At 41.5% G+C, this 19,078-nt stretch overlaps 2 protein-coding genes and 2 long non-coding RNA genes across 6 annotated transcripts in view; all 4 read right to left on the bottom strand.

Annotated features, from left to right (window-relative positions):
- LOC118280188 (uncharacterized) overlaps positions 1 to 19,078 on the bottom strand; it is an 87,428-nt gene that overhangs the window by 48,328 nt on the left and 20,022 nt on the right. The window contains exon 1 of one of the 2 annotated variants that reach the window (XM_050702022.1): positions 1,406 to 1,657. The exons of the other annotated variant lie outside the window; for it this stretch is intronic. Within the exon in view, the coding sequence (XP_050557979.1) occupies positions 1,406 to 1,484 (79 nt within the window). The 5' untranslated portion in view covers positions 1,485 to 1,657. Of the gene's footprint in view, positions 1 to 1,405; positions 1,658 to 19,078 lie in introns of those variants that run through there. 2 annotated transcript variants of the gene reach the window in all.
- LOC126912021 (uncharacterized) lies at positions 3,285 to 5,435 on the bottom strand. The gene is made up of 3 exons (XR_007706633.1): positions 4,836 to 5,435; positions 4,620 to 4,727; positions 3,285 to 4,511 (listed from the first exon to the last, which is right to left on the bottom strand). It is a non-coding gene; the product is annotated as an uncharacterized LOC126912021 (long non-coding RNA).
- On the bottom strand, positions 5,458 to 6,660 carry LOC126912032 (uncharacterized). Its single transcript, XR_007706645.1, has 3 exons — positions 6,559 to 6,660; positions 5,589 to 5,666; positions 5,458 to 5,480 (listed from the first exon to the last, which is right to left on the bottom strand). It is a non-coding gene; the product is annotated as an uncharacterized LOC126912032 (long non-coding RNA).
- The window catches only part of LOC118280349 (uncharacterized), a 180,825-nt gene continuing 172,157 nt past the window's right edge, over positions 10,411 to 19,078 (bottom strand). The window contains exon 11 of one of the 2 annotated variants that reach the window (XM_050702082.1): positions 10,411 to 10,480. The gene's annotated coding sequence lies outside the window, so the exon portion shown is untranslated. The remainder of the gene's footprint in view (positions 10,481 to 19,078) is intronic. The other variant, XM_050702085.1, reaches the window with a different exon arrangement.

The raw sequence follows: 19,078 nt of genomic DNA, 5'->3' as shown, positions 1-19,078 counted from the left end.
ACTTTTGTGTAAACTTTTTTTTATACGGTGAACCGTTTTCGAGATAGAGGGCGGAGAGCGCGCGGTCACTGCATCTCTTCAAAAAAATTTTTTTCATCTAAACTATCCGTGATTGTTCTCTATGGATAGGACATTAAAAATACGTCATGGTTCCTAAAACTATTTTTCGTCAAAATCGATCGTTTGAAAGATAGACGCTTCCAAATTGGAAAATACTAAATCGACTGGACTAAGTAACCAAACGTTGAAATTAACTGTCTTAGTTTACATTTGAATGTTATGACAATAGGTTAAGTTTTAGTCAGTTGTCTGTCTGTAACAATAATAAAAGAGCTCTTACTGTACAGCGATATAGGGAGTACTGGTTGTATAAAACTATCTACTAGCTTCAGCCTGCGGTTTCACCCGAGTTCCCCTGGGATAAAAAGTATCTTATGTCCTATTCTAAACGGTAACCTAGTGTTGTTCTAAATTTCATATCTGTCGTGTTCAACTTGCGCCTCAAAGAACCATCAGACCACTACAGATGGGGCCCAGTAGGGCTGATGCTTAATCCGGAGCTGCGGACTACCTAGCGGGTTTACCGGGGCTCCGGCTCGAAAAGCAAGACTAGGATCGGGCTAGTTTTTAGACATTAATAGTCTGACACTCCCTCTCGCCTCAGCCATGCCTTTCATAGTAGTAGTTGATGTGATTTGGTATGAAGATGTGACATGATTGTTGTGTTGAATCTATTTGAGATTGGAAAAGGGGCAGAAAGAAATAAAAGAAAGGCAATAGATAATTGATTCCGAAATAAAGAAAAGATCTGGATGTTTTTCGTAGGCTGGGGGGCAAATTAACAGACGATGATGGTAAGCGATTAGTAGACTTCGGGAGTGAAGTTATTAACTATAAATGTACATTTGAAAGGCAAACATTATATCAACTGTCTTGTAAAACATCTGTGGGAGAGTCATGCTTCGGCACGAATGGGCCGGCTCGACAGGAGTGATACCACGGCCTCACAGAAAACCGACGTGAAACAACGCTTGCGTTGTGTTTCGTTGCGTGAGTGAGGTTACCGGAGGCTAAATTCCCCCCTTCCCAATCTTCCCTATCCCCAATCCCGAACAACAACCCTTAAATTCCTAACTCCCAAAAAGCCGGTAACGCACTTGTAAAGCCTCTGGTGTTTCAAGTGTCCATGGGCGGCGGCGATTGCTTACCATCAGGTAATACGTCCGCTCGGTTACCGGCATTCTAATAAAAAAAAAATCTGTTCTTCTAAATAACCAAAAAACTCGATAGTTGCTATTCTACAAGATTCGGGATTTATTTATTTTCAGCTACGATCTGCCCACTGCAGGGTAAAATCCCCCTAGGAGGGTCTTCGCTGGATTCAGGTTAACAAAGTAAAAGTTACCTTGGCTTCTACTCTGCGACCGGGTGGTCCGTGAATTCGATTCCTGGCCGCCGTCCTCCATATGCCAAGTATATTCCATTTTAATTTACAAAACACACATTTTTTTATTTTTACTTTTTAAATCACGTTGCGTCAAGAACACACCCGATGTGACACATTGCGGGGTAGATCAAAATTGAATGATTTTTTAATGTCAAATTTCAAATATATATATTTTTTTGTTTGTTTTTTTTTCCGATTTTTACGACTGAATAACTTGTTACGTGAGTTTGTTACTTTATTTCGTTACTGATTCTTTGATTATTATCAATTGTTTTTTTTTTTTTAGATTTTTTTACGAATGAATAACTCTTATGTACTCTTGCTATGTGATACAATGTATCGAGTGTTTAAAGTAACTTTTTTATATAAAGTTTTCACTTTTTAAAATCACATTTCATTGCAAAATTAGTATGGGCATCGAACCGTCACTGAGTTCGCGTGTATCGTATTCTGATCACTTTTTTTTAACACATGTACATACGTAACACTACTTAATTTTAATTGTCTATTACGCTTTTTTTTTATTAAAAAAAAACACTAATTTGTTTGTGTCCGTACGTCCGTCATTAGTTTAAACTGAGAAGGCACTGACAACATACGTAAACAGTGCGTTTCACCCCTTGCGACAGAGCGAGACAGCTATAAAGTTGCATAGACCGTGACGGCGTGTAAGAACGAGATAGCAGTATTTAACAATTGTCGGTTTCCGTGGAAAACTGTGTGGTTTGGAGGGAAAATATTGACCAATGACGTGATTTTTCCATTTTACGATCAAACTGTTAGGGGGTGATTTCTATAATTTGAATATTTAGGGGGGAGGGGGGGTGGACGATTATTTACCTGTCCTCCTGTAGTGAGTACAATCATTTACATATTTATTTATTTATTTTAAACGGTTTATGTCTTTTAGTTAGTCGTGGATGAGTTTTTAAAGATTTGCGTGATTATGTTCATTTAGATGTAGTTGATACGTGGTAATTTTAGCATTTGGGGGAAAGTCAAAGCAATTATTTCGAATGAGCACCCCCGACGCGAATCGGCCATCCGATTTTTTACGCAAATATTATCATTGATCGCGACAAAAACAGAATTCTGTTAATAGGTGGTGTAGTTTAGAAGTTATCCACTATACAGCCCAGGACAGTTCAAAGCTGAATTATGGATTTTTCTTAAATAAGAGGGGTTTTTTTTTGAGGGGGGAAAATCATCCAATGACTTCTCCCGCCTTGGGCGAGGCGAGAGGGAGTGTCAGACTCTTACTGACTAAAAACAACCCCGTTCCTTCTCCTGCTTTTCGAGCCGGAGCCCCGGTAAACCCGCTAGGTAGTCCGCAGCTCCGGATCAGGCATCAGCCCTACTGGGCCCCATCTGTGGTAAATAAGAGGGTTTGCCATAATTTCCGAACTCGGCTACCAGGTCGGAGAGATCGCAGTTTAAAACCTTCAGGCCTATCAAATATTCCTGCTGCCTGGTCTCTTATAGGTTCTTATGATACCCGCGGAAAGAAATGCATTCTCACATGACAGTAGCCGAATATAAGTGAGAGAGCCATGCTTCGGCTCGAATGGGTCGGCTCAACCGGAGTAATAGCACGGCCTCACAAAAACCGACGTGAAACAACGCCTACGTTGTATGAGTGAGGTTACCGGATGCCCAATTATCCCCTTTCCCAATCATCCCAATCCCCGATTCCCCAACAACCCTAAAATTCCTAACCGGCAACACACTTGTAACATCTCTAGTGTTTTAGGTGTCCATAGGCGGCGGTGATTGCTTACCATCAGGTGATCCGTCAGCTTGCCTACCGAGTTACACCATAAAAAAACCTATACCGTCAGCTTATTAAAATCATTATTCTACTTAGCCCTTTAATTAAATACAAGCGTGATATTACGTTACTAATCTTCAATCCAACTTCAACACACTGACGGTCAGTAGACCATGTCACAGGTGCTCAGTGACCAATAAGTTGCGCTCCGATATTGCACCGGTTCGATTCAATGGTGCGTTGCAGCATGGGTGCCATAAATTAGGTTAGGGTACATATCAGGTGGTGACGGAACCAATGAAGGGTATAAAACAGCTGGCTTAAATTTTGAAAAAAAAATCGGTCTGCAAAAAGTCCGTTGAAAAATCTCTTCGGTCAAGATATACATAGTTTTTTTAACCAACTTCAAAGAAAAGGAGGTTCTCCATTTAATCTGTATATAGGTGTGTATGTTTCTACGCGATTATCTCGCGTTTGGCTGAAACGATTTTGATGCGGTTATCGGTATAGTGGTTTTCAGACTTAGAAGAAGATTTAAGGGATATTACTTGACTGAAAAGGTAAAGAGAATTGAAGGCAGTCCCTCTTTAAATAAAAAGTTTTATGGGAATGAGGAGTCATGCCACTTAATGGTAATTAATCAGTGCCGTTGCTATGAATGTGTGCTATGGATGGCTTTCCTACTATCGATACATCGCATATTTTCCTCCCATAGCTACATAGCTTAGTAGTTTTCAGTGGAAACGTTCGCCTAGTTTCACAGCTTAGTTATTACATCTTCGTAGCACATCTATTATGGAAAAGCACCCTGAGATACAAAATATCGTGAAAAACGCAATATTGTGGACTGTTAACCGTCAATGTAATGATGATGGAACTGCTGTCTTGTTAGCATATTTTTGATTCCATCTGATCACTGAATGCGATAAAGTGAAGGAACAAAATTGACTAAATACAAAATATGGGAAAAAGTGGTCTACTAGAAAACCTTTCTACATATCCCCTCAGATAGAAAAACGCAGGCACAATACAATAGGTTTGACCATTTAAAATGAAAGGTCACAAACCGTTCACCCTCTATTGTTTAGCCCTCGCAGTAATTACTACCGTGTGACAAGAGGAAAACAAAAGATGTAACCTTAATTGTTTGGTGTAATTATAAACGGTAGAAACTAGCCAATCTTCACTAGTCATACATCCTTGTTGACTGGACATCTACACTACATGAGCTGCTGTTTACATGTGAACATTAGCTCATGACGATACCTAAGTACGTGTGTCGCCTGGACAGTCAACCTCGCTACATCCTTGTTGACTGGACATCTACACTACATGAGCTGCTGTTTACATGTGAAAATTAGCTCATGACGATACCTAAGTACGTGTGTCGCCTGGACAGTCAACCGCGCTACATCCTTGTTGACTGGACATCTACACTACATGAGCTGCTGTTTACATGTGAACATTAGCTCATGACGATACCTAAGCACGTGTGTCGCCTGGACAGTCAACCTCGCTACATCCTTGTTGACTGGACATCAACTCTACATGAGCTGCTGTTTACATGTGAAAATTAGCTCATGACGATACCTAAGCACGTGTGTCGCCTGGACAGTCAACCTCGCTACATCCTTGTTGACTGGACATCTACACTACATGAGCTGCTGTTTACATGTGAACATTAGCTCATGACGATACCTAAGTACGTGTGTCGCCTGGACAGTCTACGCTACATCCTTGTTGACTGGACATCTACACTACATGAGCTGCTGTTTACATGTGAACATTAGCTCATGACGATACCTAAGTACGTGTGTCGCCTGGACAGCCAACCTCGCTACATCCTTGTTGACTGGACATCTACACTACATGAGCTGCTGTTTACATGTGAACATTAGCTCATGACGATACCTAAGTACGTGTGTGGCCTGGACAGTCAACCTCGCTGCATCCTTGTTGACTGGACATCTACACTACATGAGCTGCTGTTTACATGTGAACATTAGCTCATGACGATACCTAAGTACGTGTGTCGCCTGGACAGTCAACCTCGCTACATCCTTGTTGACTGGACATCTACACTACATGAGCTGCTGTTTACATGTGAACATTAGCTCATGACGATACCTAAGTACGTGTGTCGCCTGGACAGTCAACCTCGCTACATCCTTGTTGACTGGACATCTACACCACATGAGCTGCTGTTTACATGTGAACATTAGCTCATGACGATACCTAAGTACGTGTGTCGCCTGGACAGTCAATCTCGCTACATCCTTGTTGACTGGACATCTACACTACACGAGCTGCTGTTTACATGTGAACATTAGCTCATGACGTTACCTAAGTACGTGTGTCGCCTGGACAGTCAACCTCGCTACATCCTTGTTGACTGGACATCTACACTACATGAGCTGCTGTTTACATGTGAACATTAGCTCATGACGATACCTAAGTACGTGTGTCGCCTTTTTTTTTTTTTTTTTTTTTTTCAAGTGGAAAATCATCCAATGACTTCTCCCGCCTTGGGCGAGGCGAGAGGGAGTGTCAGACTCTTACTGACTAAAAACCACCCCGTTCCTACTCCTGCCCGTCGAGCCGGAGCCCCGGTAAACCCGCTAGGTAGTCCGCAGCTCCGGATTAGGCATCAGCCCTACTGGGCCCCATCTGTGGTGGTCTGATGGCTCTTTGAGGCGCGCGCAGAACGCGACGCGCCGCACGCACGGGTCTGGTTCTGGTCGGGCAGCGAGCTACCCTTGCTCGCCGTCCGCAGACCCGCACTTACGGTGGCCGGAGATCGTCGCGCGATCCCCGACGCCCGGAGTGTCTCTCGCGACGGCTGGGGCGTGAAGAGGTTCGTTCTCTCACGCGCCCCGCCTCCTCCTTAGCTAGCATGACTGCTTCGCAGAAGGAGGAGACGGCATCCCAGTCCCCCTCGCTCCGCACCATGGCTTGTATCAGTGCCGGACGCGAGAGGGCGCCGTCGCCAACCACATCCCTGAGGACACGGCGGTGCTCAGCCCACGCAGGGCAGACCGCAAGCGTATGTTCCACCGTGTCCTCCGGGCGGTCTTCGCAGTGATGACACCCGGGCGTTTCCTCCCGCCCAATCAGAAACAGGAACCTACCGAAGCTTCCATGTCCGGTAAGCACCTGCGTCAGGCGGTAGGTGAGGACGCCGTGGCGCCTCTCTAGCCACTCCTCAAAGAGGGGACTTACCGCTGCAATGACAGCGAGCCCAACGTGTGTCGCCTGGACAGTCAACCTCGCTACATCCTTGTTGACTGGACATCTACACTACACGAGCTGCTGTTTACATGTGAACATTAGCTCATGACGATACCTAAGTACGTGTGTCGCCTGGACAGTCAACCTCGCTACATCCTTGTTGACTGGACATCTACACTACACGAGCTGCTGTTTACATGTGAACATTAGCTCATGACGATACCTAAGTACGTGTGTCGACCCTTTTTGAAAGATAGGGGTGTCAAACAATTTAGGTAATTACTGTAATTTAGTAATAGCTGACAGGTCAGTCTCACGGCCCCGTTTAATGCGTATATCCGTTTATAATTGGTGACAACCCTACCTCATGTGTGCGGTGATCGGGGTAATAATATGAATTAAGGGTTGTTTGGGGAAAAAACAATTATATTGTTTGTGAATCAATGACATTTACCATAACGTAATGTCATATCTATAGTATTTTGTAAATATACTGGATTTTTACTATATAATTTTTGCATGAAATCTATTGTAGTGATTATCTAAAATTATAATTTTGAAAGAGTTGCTCTCCGTAGTCTCATGAGGTTGGGTAAATAGAAGTATCGTTGTACAATGTACACCTACTTTTCTATTACAAGTCCCATGTAATAGGGGGTGAGCCTATTGCCATGCACGGGCACGACTCCGTGCTACTTATTACTTAGAAATTTTCAGAGAAAGCCCAGTAATACTTTGCACGACTCGCACTTGCTAACACTTGACCAATTAGGGAGTTAATTGATTAACTTAAGCACGTAAATACCTAGATAATAACTATAAATAATGACCGAAAGTGATCGAAATAAAAAAGCTGATTTAATAAATGAAGATAACTACTCTGAAAACAGTCACTGTTGTATAAATTTAGATTTTTAATAATGATATTAAAAGAAAGACTGGACAATTTTATGAGACTAATAGGGCACTTTGACAAATGTAAAAAAATATATTCTACGCTAATGTTTTTTAGTATTCGCGTTTTGAAATTGAAACACCAGAGGCGTTACAAGTGCGTTGCCTTTTGAGGGTTAGAAATTTAAGGGTTGTTATGGAATCGGGGATTGGGAAGATTGTGAAGGGGGAAATTGGGCCTCCGGTAACCTCACTCGCACAACGCAAGCGTTGTTTCACGTCGGTTTTCTGTAAGGCCGTGGTATCACTCCAGTCGAGAAGCCCCAATCGTGCCGAAGCATGGCTCTCCCACACTTAAATGGAGGATGATTTTCCCCCCTTAAGAAAAACTAAAATCACTGTCAAATGTGCAACAAAAACACTGCCCATATAACCTATGAATCCAAGGCGTCGTGTCATCATATTCTCGCTTACGTCAGCCATTCACGACATAAACCCAGTGTTTGATCAATACAAGCTCCGTTACCCAGCGTTGTCCGTGACATTATTCAAGTATTTTAACGCTTCGGGGATTCGAACCGTAGTGATTTGGTATTTCCTATGTTGCTATTTAGGTTTTTGTTTTTAGATACTGCTTCTTTGGTGGAATGGTTGTAAATATGATCATTGAACAAGGGTTATCGGGTTCGATTCGTGGGTCTGGCATTACTGGGCTTTTTTCGGTTTCTCGAAAACTTCTCAGTAGTAGCACGGAGTTTGGAATTGTGCCCGGTATAATAATATGGCAATAGGCTCCCCGCTATTACATGGGACTAATAAAACAAATTGTGAAAAGTAGGTGTACATTGTTTAGTGGCATTATGTGCCTCCGGTAACCTCACTCACACAACGAAACACAAAGCAAGCGTTGTTTCACGTCGGTTTTCTGTGAGGCCGTGGTATCACTCCGGTCGAGCCGGCCCATTCGTGCCGAAGCATGGCTCTCCCACACTTCAGTATTGTTTTAATTAAAATTGAGACAATAAAATGTGGTGACTGCAGAGGAGAGCGGGTTCGTTACCAAAGTAACCAGCTCTGCCTTTCTAGTGGGTGTCGTAACATTACTTACTTAACTTAACATTACTGCCGGGTAAGAGGTAGAGACCGGGCAGCACCTAACGGGTTAACCGGGGATCCGGCTCAAAGCAGGTGTAAGAACGGGGTGGTTTTTAGTCAATAAGAGTCTGACACTACCTCTCGCCTTACCCAAGGCGGGTGAAGTCATTGGATGATTTTCCCCCCTTAAAAAGGGGTAAGTTTAGAGTATGCTGTTACTCGTTTCTCCGTTGATGAACATGACCGAGTCTTTTAAAAAGTTATTTTTAAGGATAGTTAGTTAGAAACTGGGATCACTTGATGGTAAGCGATCAGTGATCTTACCGCCCATGGATACTCGCAATACCAGATCGAAGGTCTTAACTGAAGGTGAGGCAACAGATTCCTTCAATGTGACTGGTAGTACAACTACCTACCTCAGCCTACCCTTTAGACAGTTCTCAGCCATAATAACTACTACGCTGACATTCAAGCCTTGTAAAAGGTAGACAAACATTACCTTTGCACCATAATTTCTGATTCGTTTATATTCGTGAAACTTCGGCTTTATTCGGGAAAAATTCAAGGTACGACCCAACCATGGTGATATTGACTTAACTATTTTGACAAAATCTACCTTTAAAGGGGGCGTGGCCTACCCCCCTCTACGTGGTAAGGCTTCCGCCAATCGCGTGCCAGGATTTTAAATTGAGAACGCGTGTAGATGCGTTGCTACTTTATAACGTCAAAAATTGACGTATCGTCAAAAACTAAACAGTTGTATACATGGTGTTTGATTTTTTATTTTTGGTTTTTTAAAACTAACTATACAAATTCATGTATTTGTGCCTTTAGTGGTAAAAAGAAACTACAGAGACTTTTGGAATTCAATAATAGAGACAAGGAATGTTACTGAAGAAGAGGGTCAAAGTTCGATTCTCAGCGAAACGGTTTTTTTATGGTATAGATAAGCCGGTAAACAAGCAGACGATGGGTTTTTTATTGTATAAGCCAGTAAACGATTAGACGGATCACCTAATGGTAAGCAATCGGCGCCGCCCAATGACACTGGAAACACCAGAGGCGTTACAAGTGCGTTGCTGGCCTTTTGGGGGTTAGGAATTTAAAGGTTGTTGGGGAATTGGGGATTCGGATGCTAATTGATCTCCAGTAACCTCACTTACACAACGAAACACAACGCAAGCGTTGTTTCCCACCAACTTTGGTATCACACCAGTCAAACCGAAGCATGACTCTCCCAAGCTATATCTAAGAGGGATATTAAGTTAATTTTTTCATTGATTAATATAATGTAAGTAAAAAACTACATGATAATCACATATTCTTGAAAAAACATCTTAACACCAAACACCACTTAACTCTACATGGAAATCGAACCCTTGACCTCGCATAGTTAGTCATAACGACAATTACTATCAGAAACAAATACACTAAAAAGCTCTTACCATCGAAAAATGATCCCAAAAGCTTAGTCATTAAGGTCTAAAATAGTATAAATGTTACTAAAATCAGAACTAATACCAACTTGGTTAACTTTCAAACGATTGTCGACTAAATGTCAAGGAAAACCACTGTCTTTAGGTGCAAAATTATATACAAACAAATATACATACATATCTTTAAACTAAGTCTGTCACCGCATTTGTCTGTTTGCGCTAAACTCGAAAACTACTGTATTTTTTATGGTATAAGCCGGTAAACGAGTAGGCGGATCACCTGATGGTAAGCAATCACCGCCACCCGAAACACAAGAGGCGTTACAAGTGCATTGCCGCTACACTGTATGCCTGTACTAAGATAATAGAAAGAAGTGAACTAGCTTCACTAGAGGACTGACCGACACACAGACATTTTGTTTTTTTAATATTGTAAAATTTGTTTGACGTTCAAAAGTGCCTTCCTGTGCCAGGAGCCTTAGTTTGCTATTACAATTGTGTCAGAATGGTCGATCACTGAGCAGTGCAAGAGGGACGGAGCTATGTAGGTTGTATACCTCCGTCCCTCTCGCACTGCTCAGTGATCGACCATTCTGACACAATTGTAATAGCAGACTAAGGCCCCTGACTTTGACTTTTGAACGATTTCCGACTGTTGATAATAAATAAAATATTAACACCCTGTATAAGCTAATGACTATACAGCATGATAAATTTTCGCTGCCATGTCTTGTAACGACGACGTTAATATACACGAAACAAAATATAAATTACTTATTAATAATTTTTTTCGTAGATTTTCACTGAACAGACAGACAGACAGATGTACAGTTAAACATAATATGAAGGAGTTTTGTTTACTTCATTATGTGATGGTTCATGGTATTAGTCACCACCGCTATTCTTCCCACGGGTGTCGCCAGCCAACTAAGGGACTACACATTTCTTGATAGAAACTGAACAGTAGCGCTCTCTGATAAACCTGAACTTTATAAACTGTAATTGCCAACCCGCCAGCGAAGTGTTCTATGGTATAACCCGGTAAACGAGCAGACGGATCACCTGACGGTAAGCAATCGCCGCCGCCCATGGACACCCGAGACATTAGAGGCGTTACAAGTGCCTTGCCGGCCTTTTGGGTTAAGAATTTAAGGGTTGTTGGGGAATCAAGATTTGGGAAGATTGGGAAGGGGGGTTAATTGGGCCTCCGTTAACATCATTCTGACAACGAAACACAATGCAAGCGTTGTTTCACGTTGGTTTTCTGTGAGGCCGTGGTATCACTCCAATCGAGCGGCCCATTCGTGCCGAAGCATGGCTCTCCCACACTTAAATACGGTTTATTTTCCTTCTCTGAACTAAATATTGTTTAATTCTTGTAGAAAAGTTGGCAATGGTAACTCCGTCAGCGAATAGAAATCATGACGTAATGTTATTGATACAGTTTGGCTTACCATAGAAACCCCCTACAATAATATGTGGTATACAGTGTGCCCTGTATCTATACAACGTGTAACAAAATACCCATATACATCAAGAAGCGCTGATGAATACAGGTTGAATAGAATCTCTACACGAAGTTTCAGCTTAAAATACGATTAAAAAAAAATTGTACCAATTACTTGGTACTGGTTGGTTTTTGATTTTAAATCATACAAACATGTCACAACACTACAGGGGTTACTCGCTAATATTACGAAACATTTCTTCTGTCAATCTGATCGCCTAGTACCTGTCTACCTAATTTTGAATCATGCGGCGGCGCGATTTGAAAAATTCATAACTTGGTACCATGAAAACATGAGTTTGAAAAACCCTTCCCGTATCGTTTGTTATGTTATCTAGAAGCCGTGCAATTGATATGTATGCCCTCTTTTTGTTACACGTTGTATACATATTTTCTATGTTTTTACCGACTTACAAAAATGAGGGAGGTAACATGTTCAGAGTATTGTTTTTTTTTTTGTTTGTTCCCTTATAACTCCGTTAATTGTGATCCGATTTTCAAAATTTCGAACTCACTCACTAACCGACTTCAAAAAAAGGAGTTCTTATTTGATCTGTACGTATGTATGTATGTATGTATGTATGTGCACAATTATCTAGCGTTGGTATTGGTGGGTAACACATGGTATTTTTCTGACTTAAGAGAAGGTTTTAGGGATATTAAATGACTTAAAAAAATGGAGGTGGTTCCCTTTTTTTTTAAATGTTTTTTTATCATAAATTATACATTTTGTAGTGGTCTTAATGACCAAAATAGAGGTCTCAGATTCGATTTTCAGTTAAAACTAAAAGCATTTTTTCTCTCCGATCGTTTCGGTCTGCGGTAAAAAATTGGTGCACTGAACTACTACTGCTTACCTCTTTACAGTTTAACAGGCGTGGCGAAGCGTAAACATTACGTAATGAAAACTTTTTATACCTTGACATTGGTGAACCAAACAACTATTGAATGCGACCACAAACATTGAGAACTTGCAACATTTTCTACAAAATTATAAAATAACTAACTATTAGTTATAAATAGAATTAATTGCAATAAATCCATGAACCTTTTTTTTTTCTTGGTCTTGTTGTAATCGAAGGTTGTTCGCTTTTTTTATACAAACTGTCTGTTCGTTTGTACCCTTGTATCTACTAAACGGCTCACCAGATGCTGATGGAGTGTGAAATTTAATGATTTTTAATTGTGTTTTTTTTTGCTGTTTTTTGACATTGGGTTTATTTCTTGACCTGAGATTGGTTTTTTTATTAGTTCTGGTCTTGAATTTCTAGGTTTTTATTATTGTTTGTTCCTTTAGCTGATTGTCGATAAATGAAAACATGGGACTAACTGTCGCACTTAGATACATTTAATTATTTTGTACCGAAAACAATTGCTAAGGACTAGGTTAAGTAATCCTTAAATGACTCTGAGTGCGGCGTTAAGTGTGTTTACTTAGTACTTATTTACATTACACTACACGGTTGTCGCGGTGGTTAGGCAACTGACCGCCGTGCAACGTGTTGCAGGTTCGATTCCCGCACTACCCACCACCACTTCGCGCACTAGCAACTCTTTGTGCGATAACAACGACGTAACTGTGCCTCTAGCCAAATGTCTCTTTAGCGTTGGTCGACAGAGAGAGTAGAAAACTCAATGTATGGGGATGACACTGACAAGTGTCAAAATTTATGTCAATCCTGTACAATTTAGTTTTCTATTCTACAAGTAGACATGCGCTAAATGCCATTTGGCTAAAGGCTCTGTTCAGTAGCAGCGCAACAATCGCCGCGTTGTGTGTCGCGGAATGCTGCTCATGATATGAGCCTCAAGCATGGCTTGAAACTAGTCGAATTCCTCGTCAAATAGTTACATGAGTAAGCCGATAACATAATTATTAATATTTCTTTTTTTATAGTAGTAAAGGTTAATAAAAAACGCTATCCGCCATATTGAATTCGTTACTGCAACGACCTCGAACTCTGAAGGTTGAGGTTATACAAAAAAAAATCTTGAACTCGACAAAATTATCAGTCCGAATCAGTCTATAGTTTAAGTGGTGTAACTATACAAACACATCACGTAATCAATATTGGACTTTATTTCCGAAACAATAGAGTTTAAAATGCAATAAATCTACACATGTTAGGGTAGGTTGATCGCCTGGTCGTTATTTTGCCGTATGATAAAATCACCACCCCAATACTTCCAGTGGGTGTCGCATACCCGACTTAGAAACTATACATTTGACACGTAGCCTGACAGTAGCGCTCTCTGATAAACCTGAACCCTTTAAACTGCGATCTCCAACTCGCTTGCCAAGTGTGAAGATTATGGCAAACCCCTCTTATACTTAGTTATTAACTAACTAAAAATCACGGTTTACTTATGTAGATTAATGAAGAAATGCTGTATTAGAGCAGGTATGAAGATCCATTATTTATTTTAAATGAGAAAACCACGATTTTTAGTTAATTTAGTATGTCACTTACATTAATTATGTTGAAAAGGTCGAAGGTTGGGTTGAAAGGTCTGCGTTTGGCCATCAACCCGCTTACTGCCAGGACGGCGAAGCGAAGATGTGGCCGAAGATGGAGCACACAGACTTAGAAAGTACCTATTCACTCTGACCTTGAAAAAACCCGGGTTGTATTTCTCAGGAAAAATAGAAGCCGGCAGATTTTTTTTATGAAACACGCCTGTAATCGAGCAGACGTATTACCTGATGGTAAGCAATCGCCGCCGCCCATGGACACTTGAAACACCAGAGGCGTTACAAGTGCGTTGCCGGCTTTTTGGGAGTTAGGAATTTAAGGGTAGTTGTTCGGGAATCGGGGATGGGGAAGATTGGGAAGGGGGGTAATTGGGCCTCCGGTAACCTCACTCATACAACGAAATACAACGCAAGCGTTGTTTCACGTCGGTTTTTTGTGAGGCCGTGGTATCACTCCGGTCGAGCCGGCCCATTCGTGCCGTAGCATGGCTCTCCCACACTTAAAAGATTGTTCCATTCCCTGGCTGCACGGATTAGGAACGTGGATGCGAACCGTTCCGTTCTCACCTCCTTGAAGATCAACAAGCGTGACCATTTTATAGTTAATTATTGTGACGTCCTTTCCACAATGACAATAATTATTTTCTAGTTTCTGTATTCCGTGATTATTTCAGTACCGTAATCTCTTTGATAGAACAGTTTAATGTTGCTTTTCTACCAGAGTTGTGCTAACTATGCTACGTTGCTGTGGATGCGTTTGGCTTCCACCAATCATATTCATCGGTAGTTCGGTACACATAGCTTAGCACTGGTGGTAACGGGCTCAGCTAAGTAATGTTTATTTATAACTTTGGAAAGATGTGTGCTAAGGATGCATGCTATGGATGCGTGCTATGGATGCGTGCTATGAATGAGTGCTATGGATGGCTTCCCTTCTATCGATACATCGCTTACTCGAGCTGCGCATCTTCCTCGCACAGCTAGTTGCACAGCTTATTATCAGTGGAAACGGTCACATAGTTTCACAGTTTACCTATTACATCTTTGTAACAGCTACATAGCACATCTCTGGTGGAAAATCACCCTTATGAGGGAAAGAGATAGCTATGTTTTTGTGAACACCTTACTTAAGCATTTACCAACGATTTAATGAGAACTCAATATTAGGTCACAATACAAAATAGTTACAGAAGTTTAAGAGCCAATTGGGACAGTATAGTAGAATACATTTGTCACCATCTCTACTCTTCCTGCGGGTGTCGCACACCCGACTAAAGGACTTTATATTTGGCAGAGAAGGAGCAGCAGCGCTCTCTGAAAAATCTGGACAACGTGCAACGTGTAGCGAGTTCGATTCCCGCACGGAGTAACTGTTTGTGTGATCCACAAATTGTTGTTTCGGGTCTGGGTGTCGTGTGTATGTGAACTTGTATGTTTGTAAACGTACATGTTTATTTAAAAAAAAAAACAAAAGAAAAGAATTCTTGTTTCAAGTAACGTAACTTACTTGGAAATAAGCCGGTAAACGAGCAGACGTATCGTATGGTAAGCAATCGCCGCCACCCATGGACACTTGAAACAATTTGATTAAGTTTAAACTGTCCCACTAACAGTTCAAAGAAACCTTTGGTTAACTATTTAACCGTAATTTCAACTAGGCGTTAAATAAGCGTGAGAAAATAACTGCATACCTACTTAGGTAATATTTACTCTGAACATAAAAATAACACATAACTTATACTTTATTACATATTTATACAAATATGTTGTCATAAAATTTTACTGCGTTTTTATGTAGTGTTTCAACTAGGCTAGATTTTTTTAAGGGGGAAATCATTCAATGCCTTCTCTTGCCTTGGGCGAGGTGAGAGGGAGTGTCAGACTCTTACTGACTAAAAACCACCCAGTTCCAAGGTGGCTCTCGCCTCACCCAAAAGACAGCATGATTCCCCCCCCCCCCAAACCCATCTGTGAGCCATGTGGATTATGGCAAATGCCTCTTTTGTAGATGAGGCTTATAATCCAGCAGCGGAATGTCACACAGATACTTAAAGGTCTCAGCACACATATGGGATCGGAAAGGGATCGTAACCGTAACGCCTTTCGCCTCGCTGTCAACCAGGCGTCAACCTACCGTATGCACGTAACGAAAGCGTATCAGCAGCGCCTGACGTCAACTCGGCTACGGCTAGGCGACACCGACTAGACTAACACGATAGTTAGTCGGTACGGAGAGACGTAAGCGCGGGGACGGAGAAACGTAAGCGTGGGGACGATGAGCCGTAAGCGCGGGAATTCAAGTTCGGAGCCTGTTCCGAGGCGAGGCGATTACGTTATTATTCCGATTAGTGTGCGTTGCAGTAGGGAGTTTAATACAAACCATTCTAAACGGCTCGAGGCGATACGGTGACGATCCCTTTCCGATCCCATATGTGTGCTGAGACCCTTAATAATGAAAAAGTCAAAGTCAAAGCAATTATTTCAATTAATCCTCAATAAGACACTTTTGTAACGTCAAATTGAATTGTTCGTCTGTCTGTCAGTGAGGCTAGGTGCTCGTTCCAAAATGTAACTTCGAATGGATGTTTTTGATTTAGCAAACCAAATGGGTATTTTTTGTTTTATCTAATCAAGAATTAAATCCTATAATGGTTCACACATAGTACTGCGTGACGTCAGAAGGAAAATGTTATTAATAAATAGTTCTTACTAACTTGTGTATGACGTCAATGAAGATATTTATAGTTAAATCAACATGGATATTCCATCCATATAAAAAATATTAAAAATGGAAAGATTTGATCGTTTTTTTTTTCATTTGAATGAGCTCCGAAAGTACTGGACTGATTTGAATTAGTCTTTTACTGTAAGAAGAGCTTGCTTTTTAGGGAGTAACATAAGCTTTTTACGCAAAAGACACTGGGTACAGGGAATCGCGTGACGATCTCTAACCACCGCAAGTGCGGGTCTGCGATGAGCAAGAGTAGCTCACTGCCTCAAAGAGCCATCAGACCACCATAGATAAGGGCCCAGTAGGGCTGATGTCTGACCCGGAGCTGCGGAATACGTAGCGGGTCTACTAGAGCTCCGGCTCAAAGAGCAGGAGTAGGGACGGGGTGGTTTTTTGACAGTAAGAGTCTGACACTCCAAAAAGAAATTGTAATAGCTCCATCTAGCGGACAAAATCGCAAACGGAAAGTTGGCAACCTGATAATAAAGAAAAATAACTTATAAATACTTACTTAGACAACAACATGATATATTATATATGAAGTGGGATTTCCAATTGTTAGACTTTTTACAGCAAAAAATATATCATCTTTAACATTAGTTATTCATTATTAAAACGTATAAAAAGTTGTTTGTCTTCTCAAAAAAAAGATGGGTATTTGTCTGGGCACATACTTACTGAATATATCATACTTACGTATCACGGATATCTAAGCAGAGGGCTTAGCACGAGTTAGTTTTACGTTTAACGAGAGCGCGGCGCTCTGATAGGTTTGTGCTATGCTACGTTGCTGTGTTTGCGTTTGGCTTCCACCAATCATATTCATTGGTACACGTAGCTTAGTACTTGTGGAAACGGATTTAGCTAATGGATTGGATACGTGCTATGGATGGCTTCCCTACTATCGATACATCCTATTATCGAGCTGCGTATCTTCCTCGCACAGCTACAAAGCTTGGTATCAGTGGAAACGGTCACATAGTTTTACAGTTTAGCTATTACATCTTCACAGCTTAGCAACATAGGACGTCTTTGGTGAAAAAGCACCCTAAAAGGATCACATTTCTCTTTGCCATGATTATTGCAAATAGAAGCCGCTTGAAGATTTTCAAGCGGCTTGGAGACTGCGTTTATGGCTCCGGTAGTTTAGAAAACAGTCTTGCATTTTTTGTTAGGATCGAAAATCGTTGCGTCAGTCTCTTGACTAACTATAAACCACCCCGGTCAACCATTTGCTCTTTTTTTTATGAAACAGGCCGGTAATCGAGCAGACGTATTACCTGATGGTAAGCAATCGCCGCCGCCCATGGACACTTGAAACACCAGAGGCGTTACAAGTGCGTTGCCGGCTTTTTGGGAGTTAGGAATTTAAGGGTTGTTGTTCGCGAATCGGGGATGGGGAAGATTGGGAAGGGGGGAATTGGGCCTCCGGCAACCTCACTCACACAACGAAACACAACGCAAGCGTTGTTTCACGTCGGTTTCCTGTGAGGCCGTGGTATCACTCCGGTCGAGCCGGCCCATTCGTGCCGAAGCATGGCTCTCCCACACTCGATGCTCTATACCGAAGCCGCAGTATACTTTACTTTATTTTGTTATTGTGGTTAAAGATAAAACTACCTAGTTATCAAGCAATCAAATAAAGTTTCTTCGGGAAAGTTGTTTGTAATCAGGAGTACGACTACGTGTTTAAATATCGTTCACTAATTTGATTTTTGACCCCCTCCCCCGTCTTTGTCACAATTGGTCACATGTGTAAGACCTCCCCCTCCCTAGTGTGACGTCACATTTTATAATTTTACATCAAGATTTTTTTTGAGTTTTTCGATAATAGTTCCAATTTCGCGTTTTATGAGTTAGATTAGTTATAATAATTGAAATGTGATGTCACGAAACCGCTCCCGCTCTCTTGTCACATAAAGTCACACTTCGTTGACCTCCTCCCCAATTTATGGAAGGCCCCTTACCAGATACCCCCAAGTATTAAGAGTGGCCCTTCTACCTAATACCTGTTCAGCGGCACATTCCCACGTACAGCAAAGACAATGGGACACAAAAGAGTTAAAACCAGCCATTGTGAGACTGCTGATTACGTGCCACTGATTATTCAGCTCTAGAAACACCTGTGTTGCTGTTACGAGGATAGAAAATGATGTTTTTAGTATTCAAAATTTAGGTATTCTGGCTTAATAGAGTTGTGGACGAGGCTACTTAATTACCGAAGCCAGATGCTCGATCCGGAGCTGCGGACTACCTAGCGGGTTTACCGGGGCTCCGGCTTGAAAAGCAGGAGTAGGAACGGGGTGGTTTTTAGTCAGTAAGAGTCTGACAGGAGAAGTCATTGGATGATTTTCCCACGCTAAATCTCTGTGGACTAACTACCTAGCGGGTTTATCGGGATTCTTTCTAGCTCAAAAAGCAGGAGTAGAAACGGGGTGGTTTTCTCGGTAAGAGTCTGTCGCACATGACTGTGTCATCATTAGACATATATTTAAAAAA

This window comes from Spodoptera frugiperda, chromosome 21, assembly GCF_023101765.2.
Source record: "Spodoptera frugiperda isolate SF20-4 chromosome 21, AGI-APGP_CSIRO_Sfru_2.0, whole genome shotgun sequence".
Lineage (NCBI taxonomy): Eukaryota > Metazoa > Arthropoda > Insecta > Lepidoptera > Noctuidae > Spodoptera > Spodoptera frugiperda.
The sequence above is the reverse complement of the archived record's forward strand: the minus strand, read 5'-3'. Positions and strand labels throughout refer to the sequence as shown.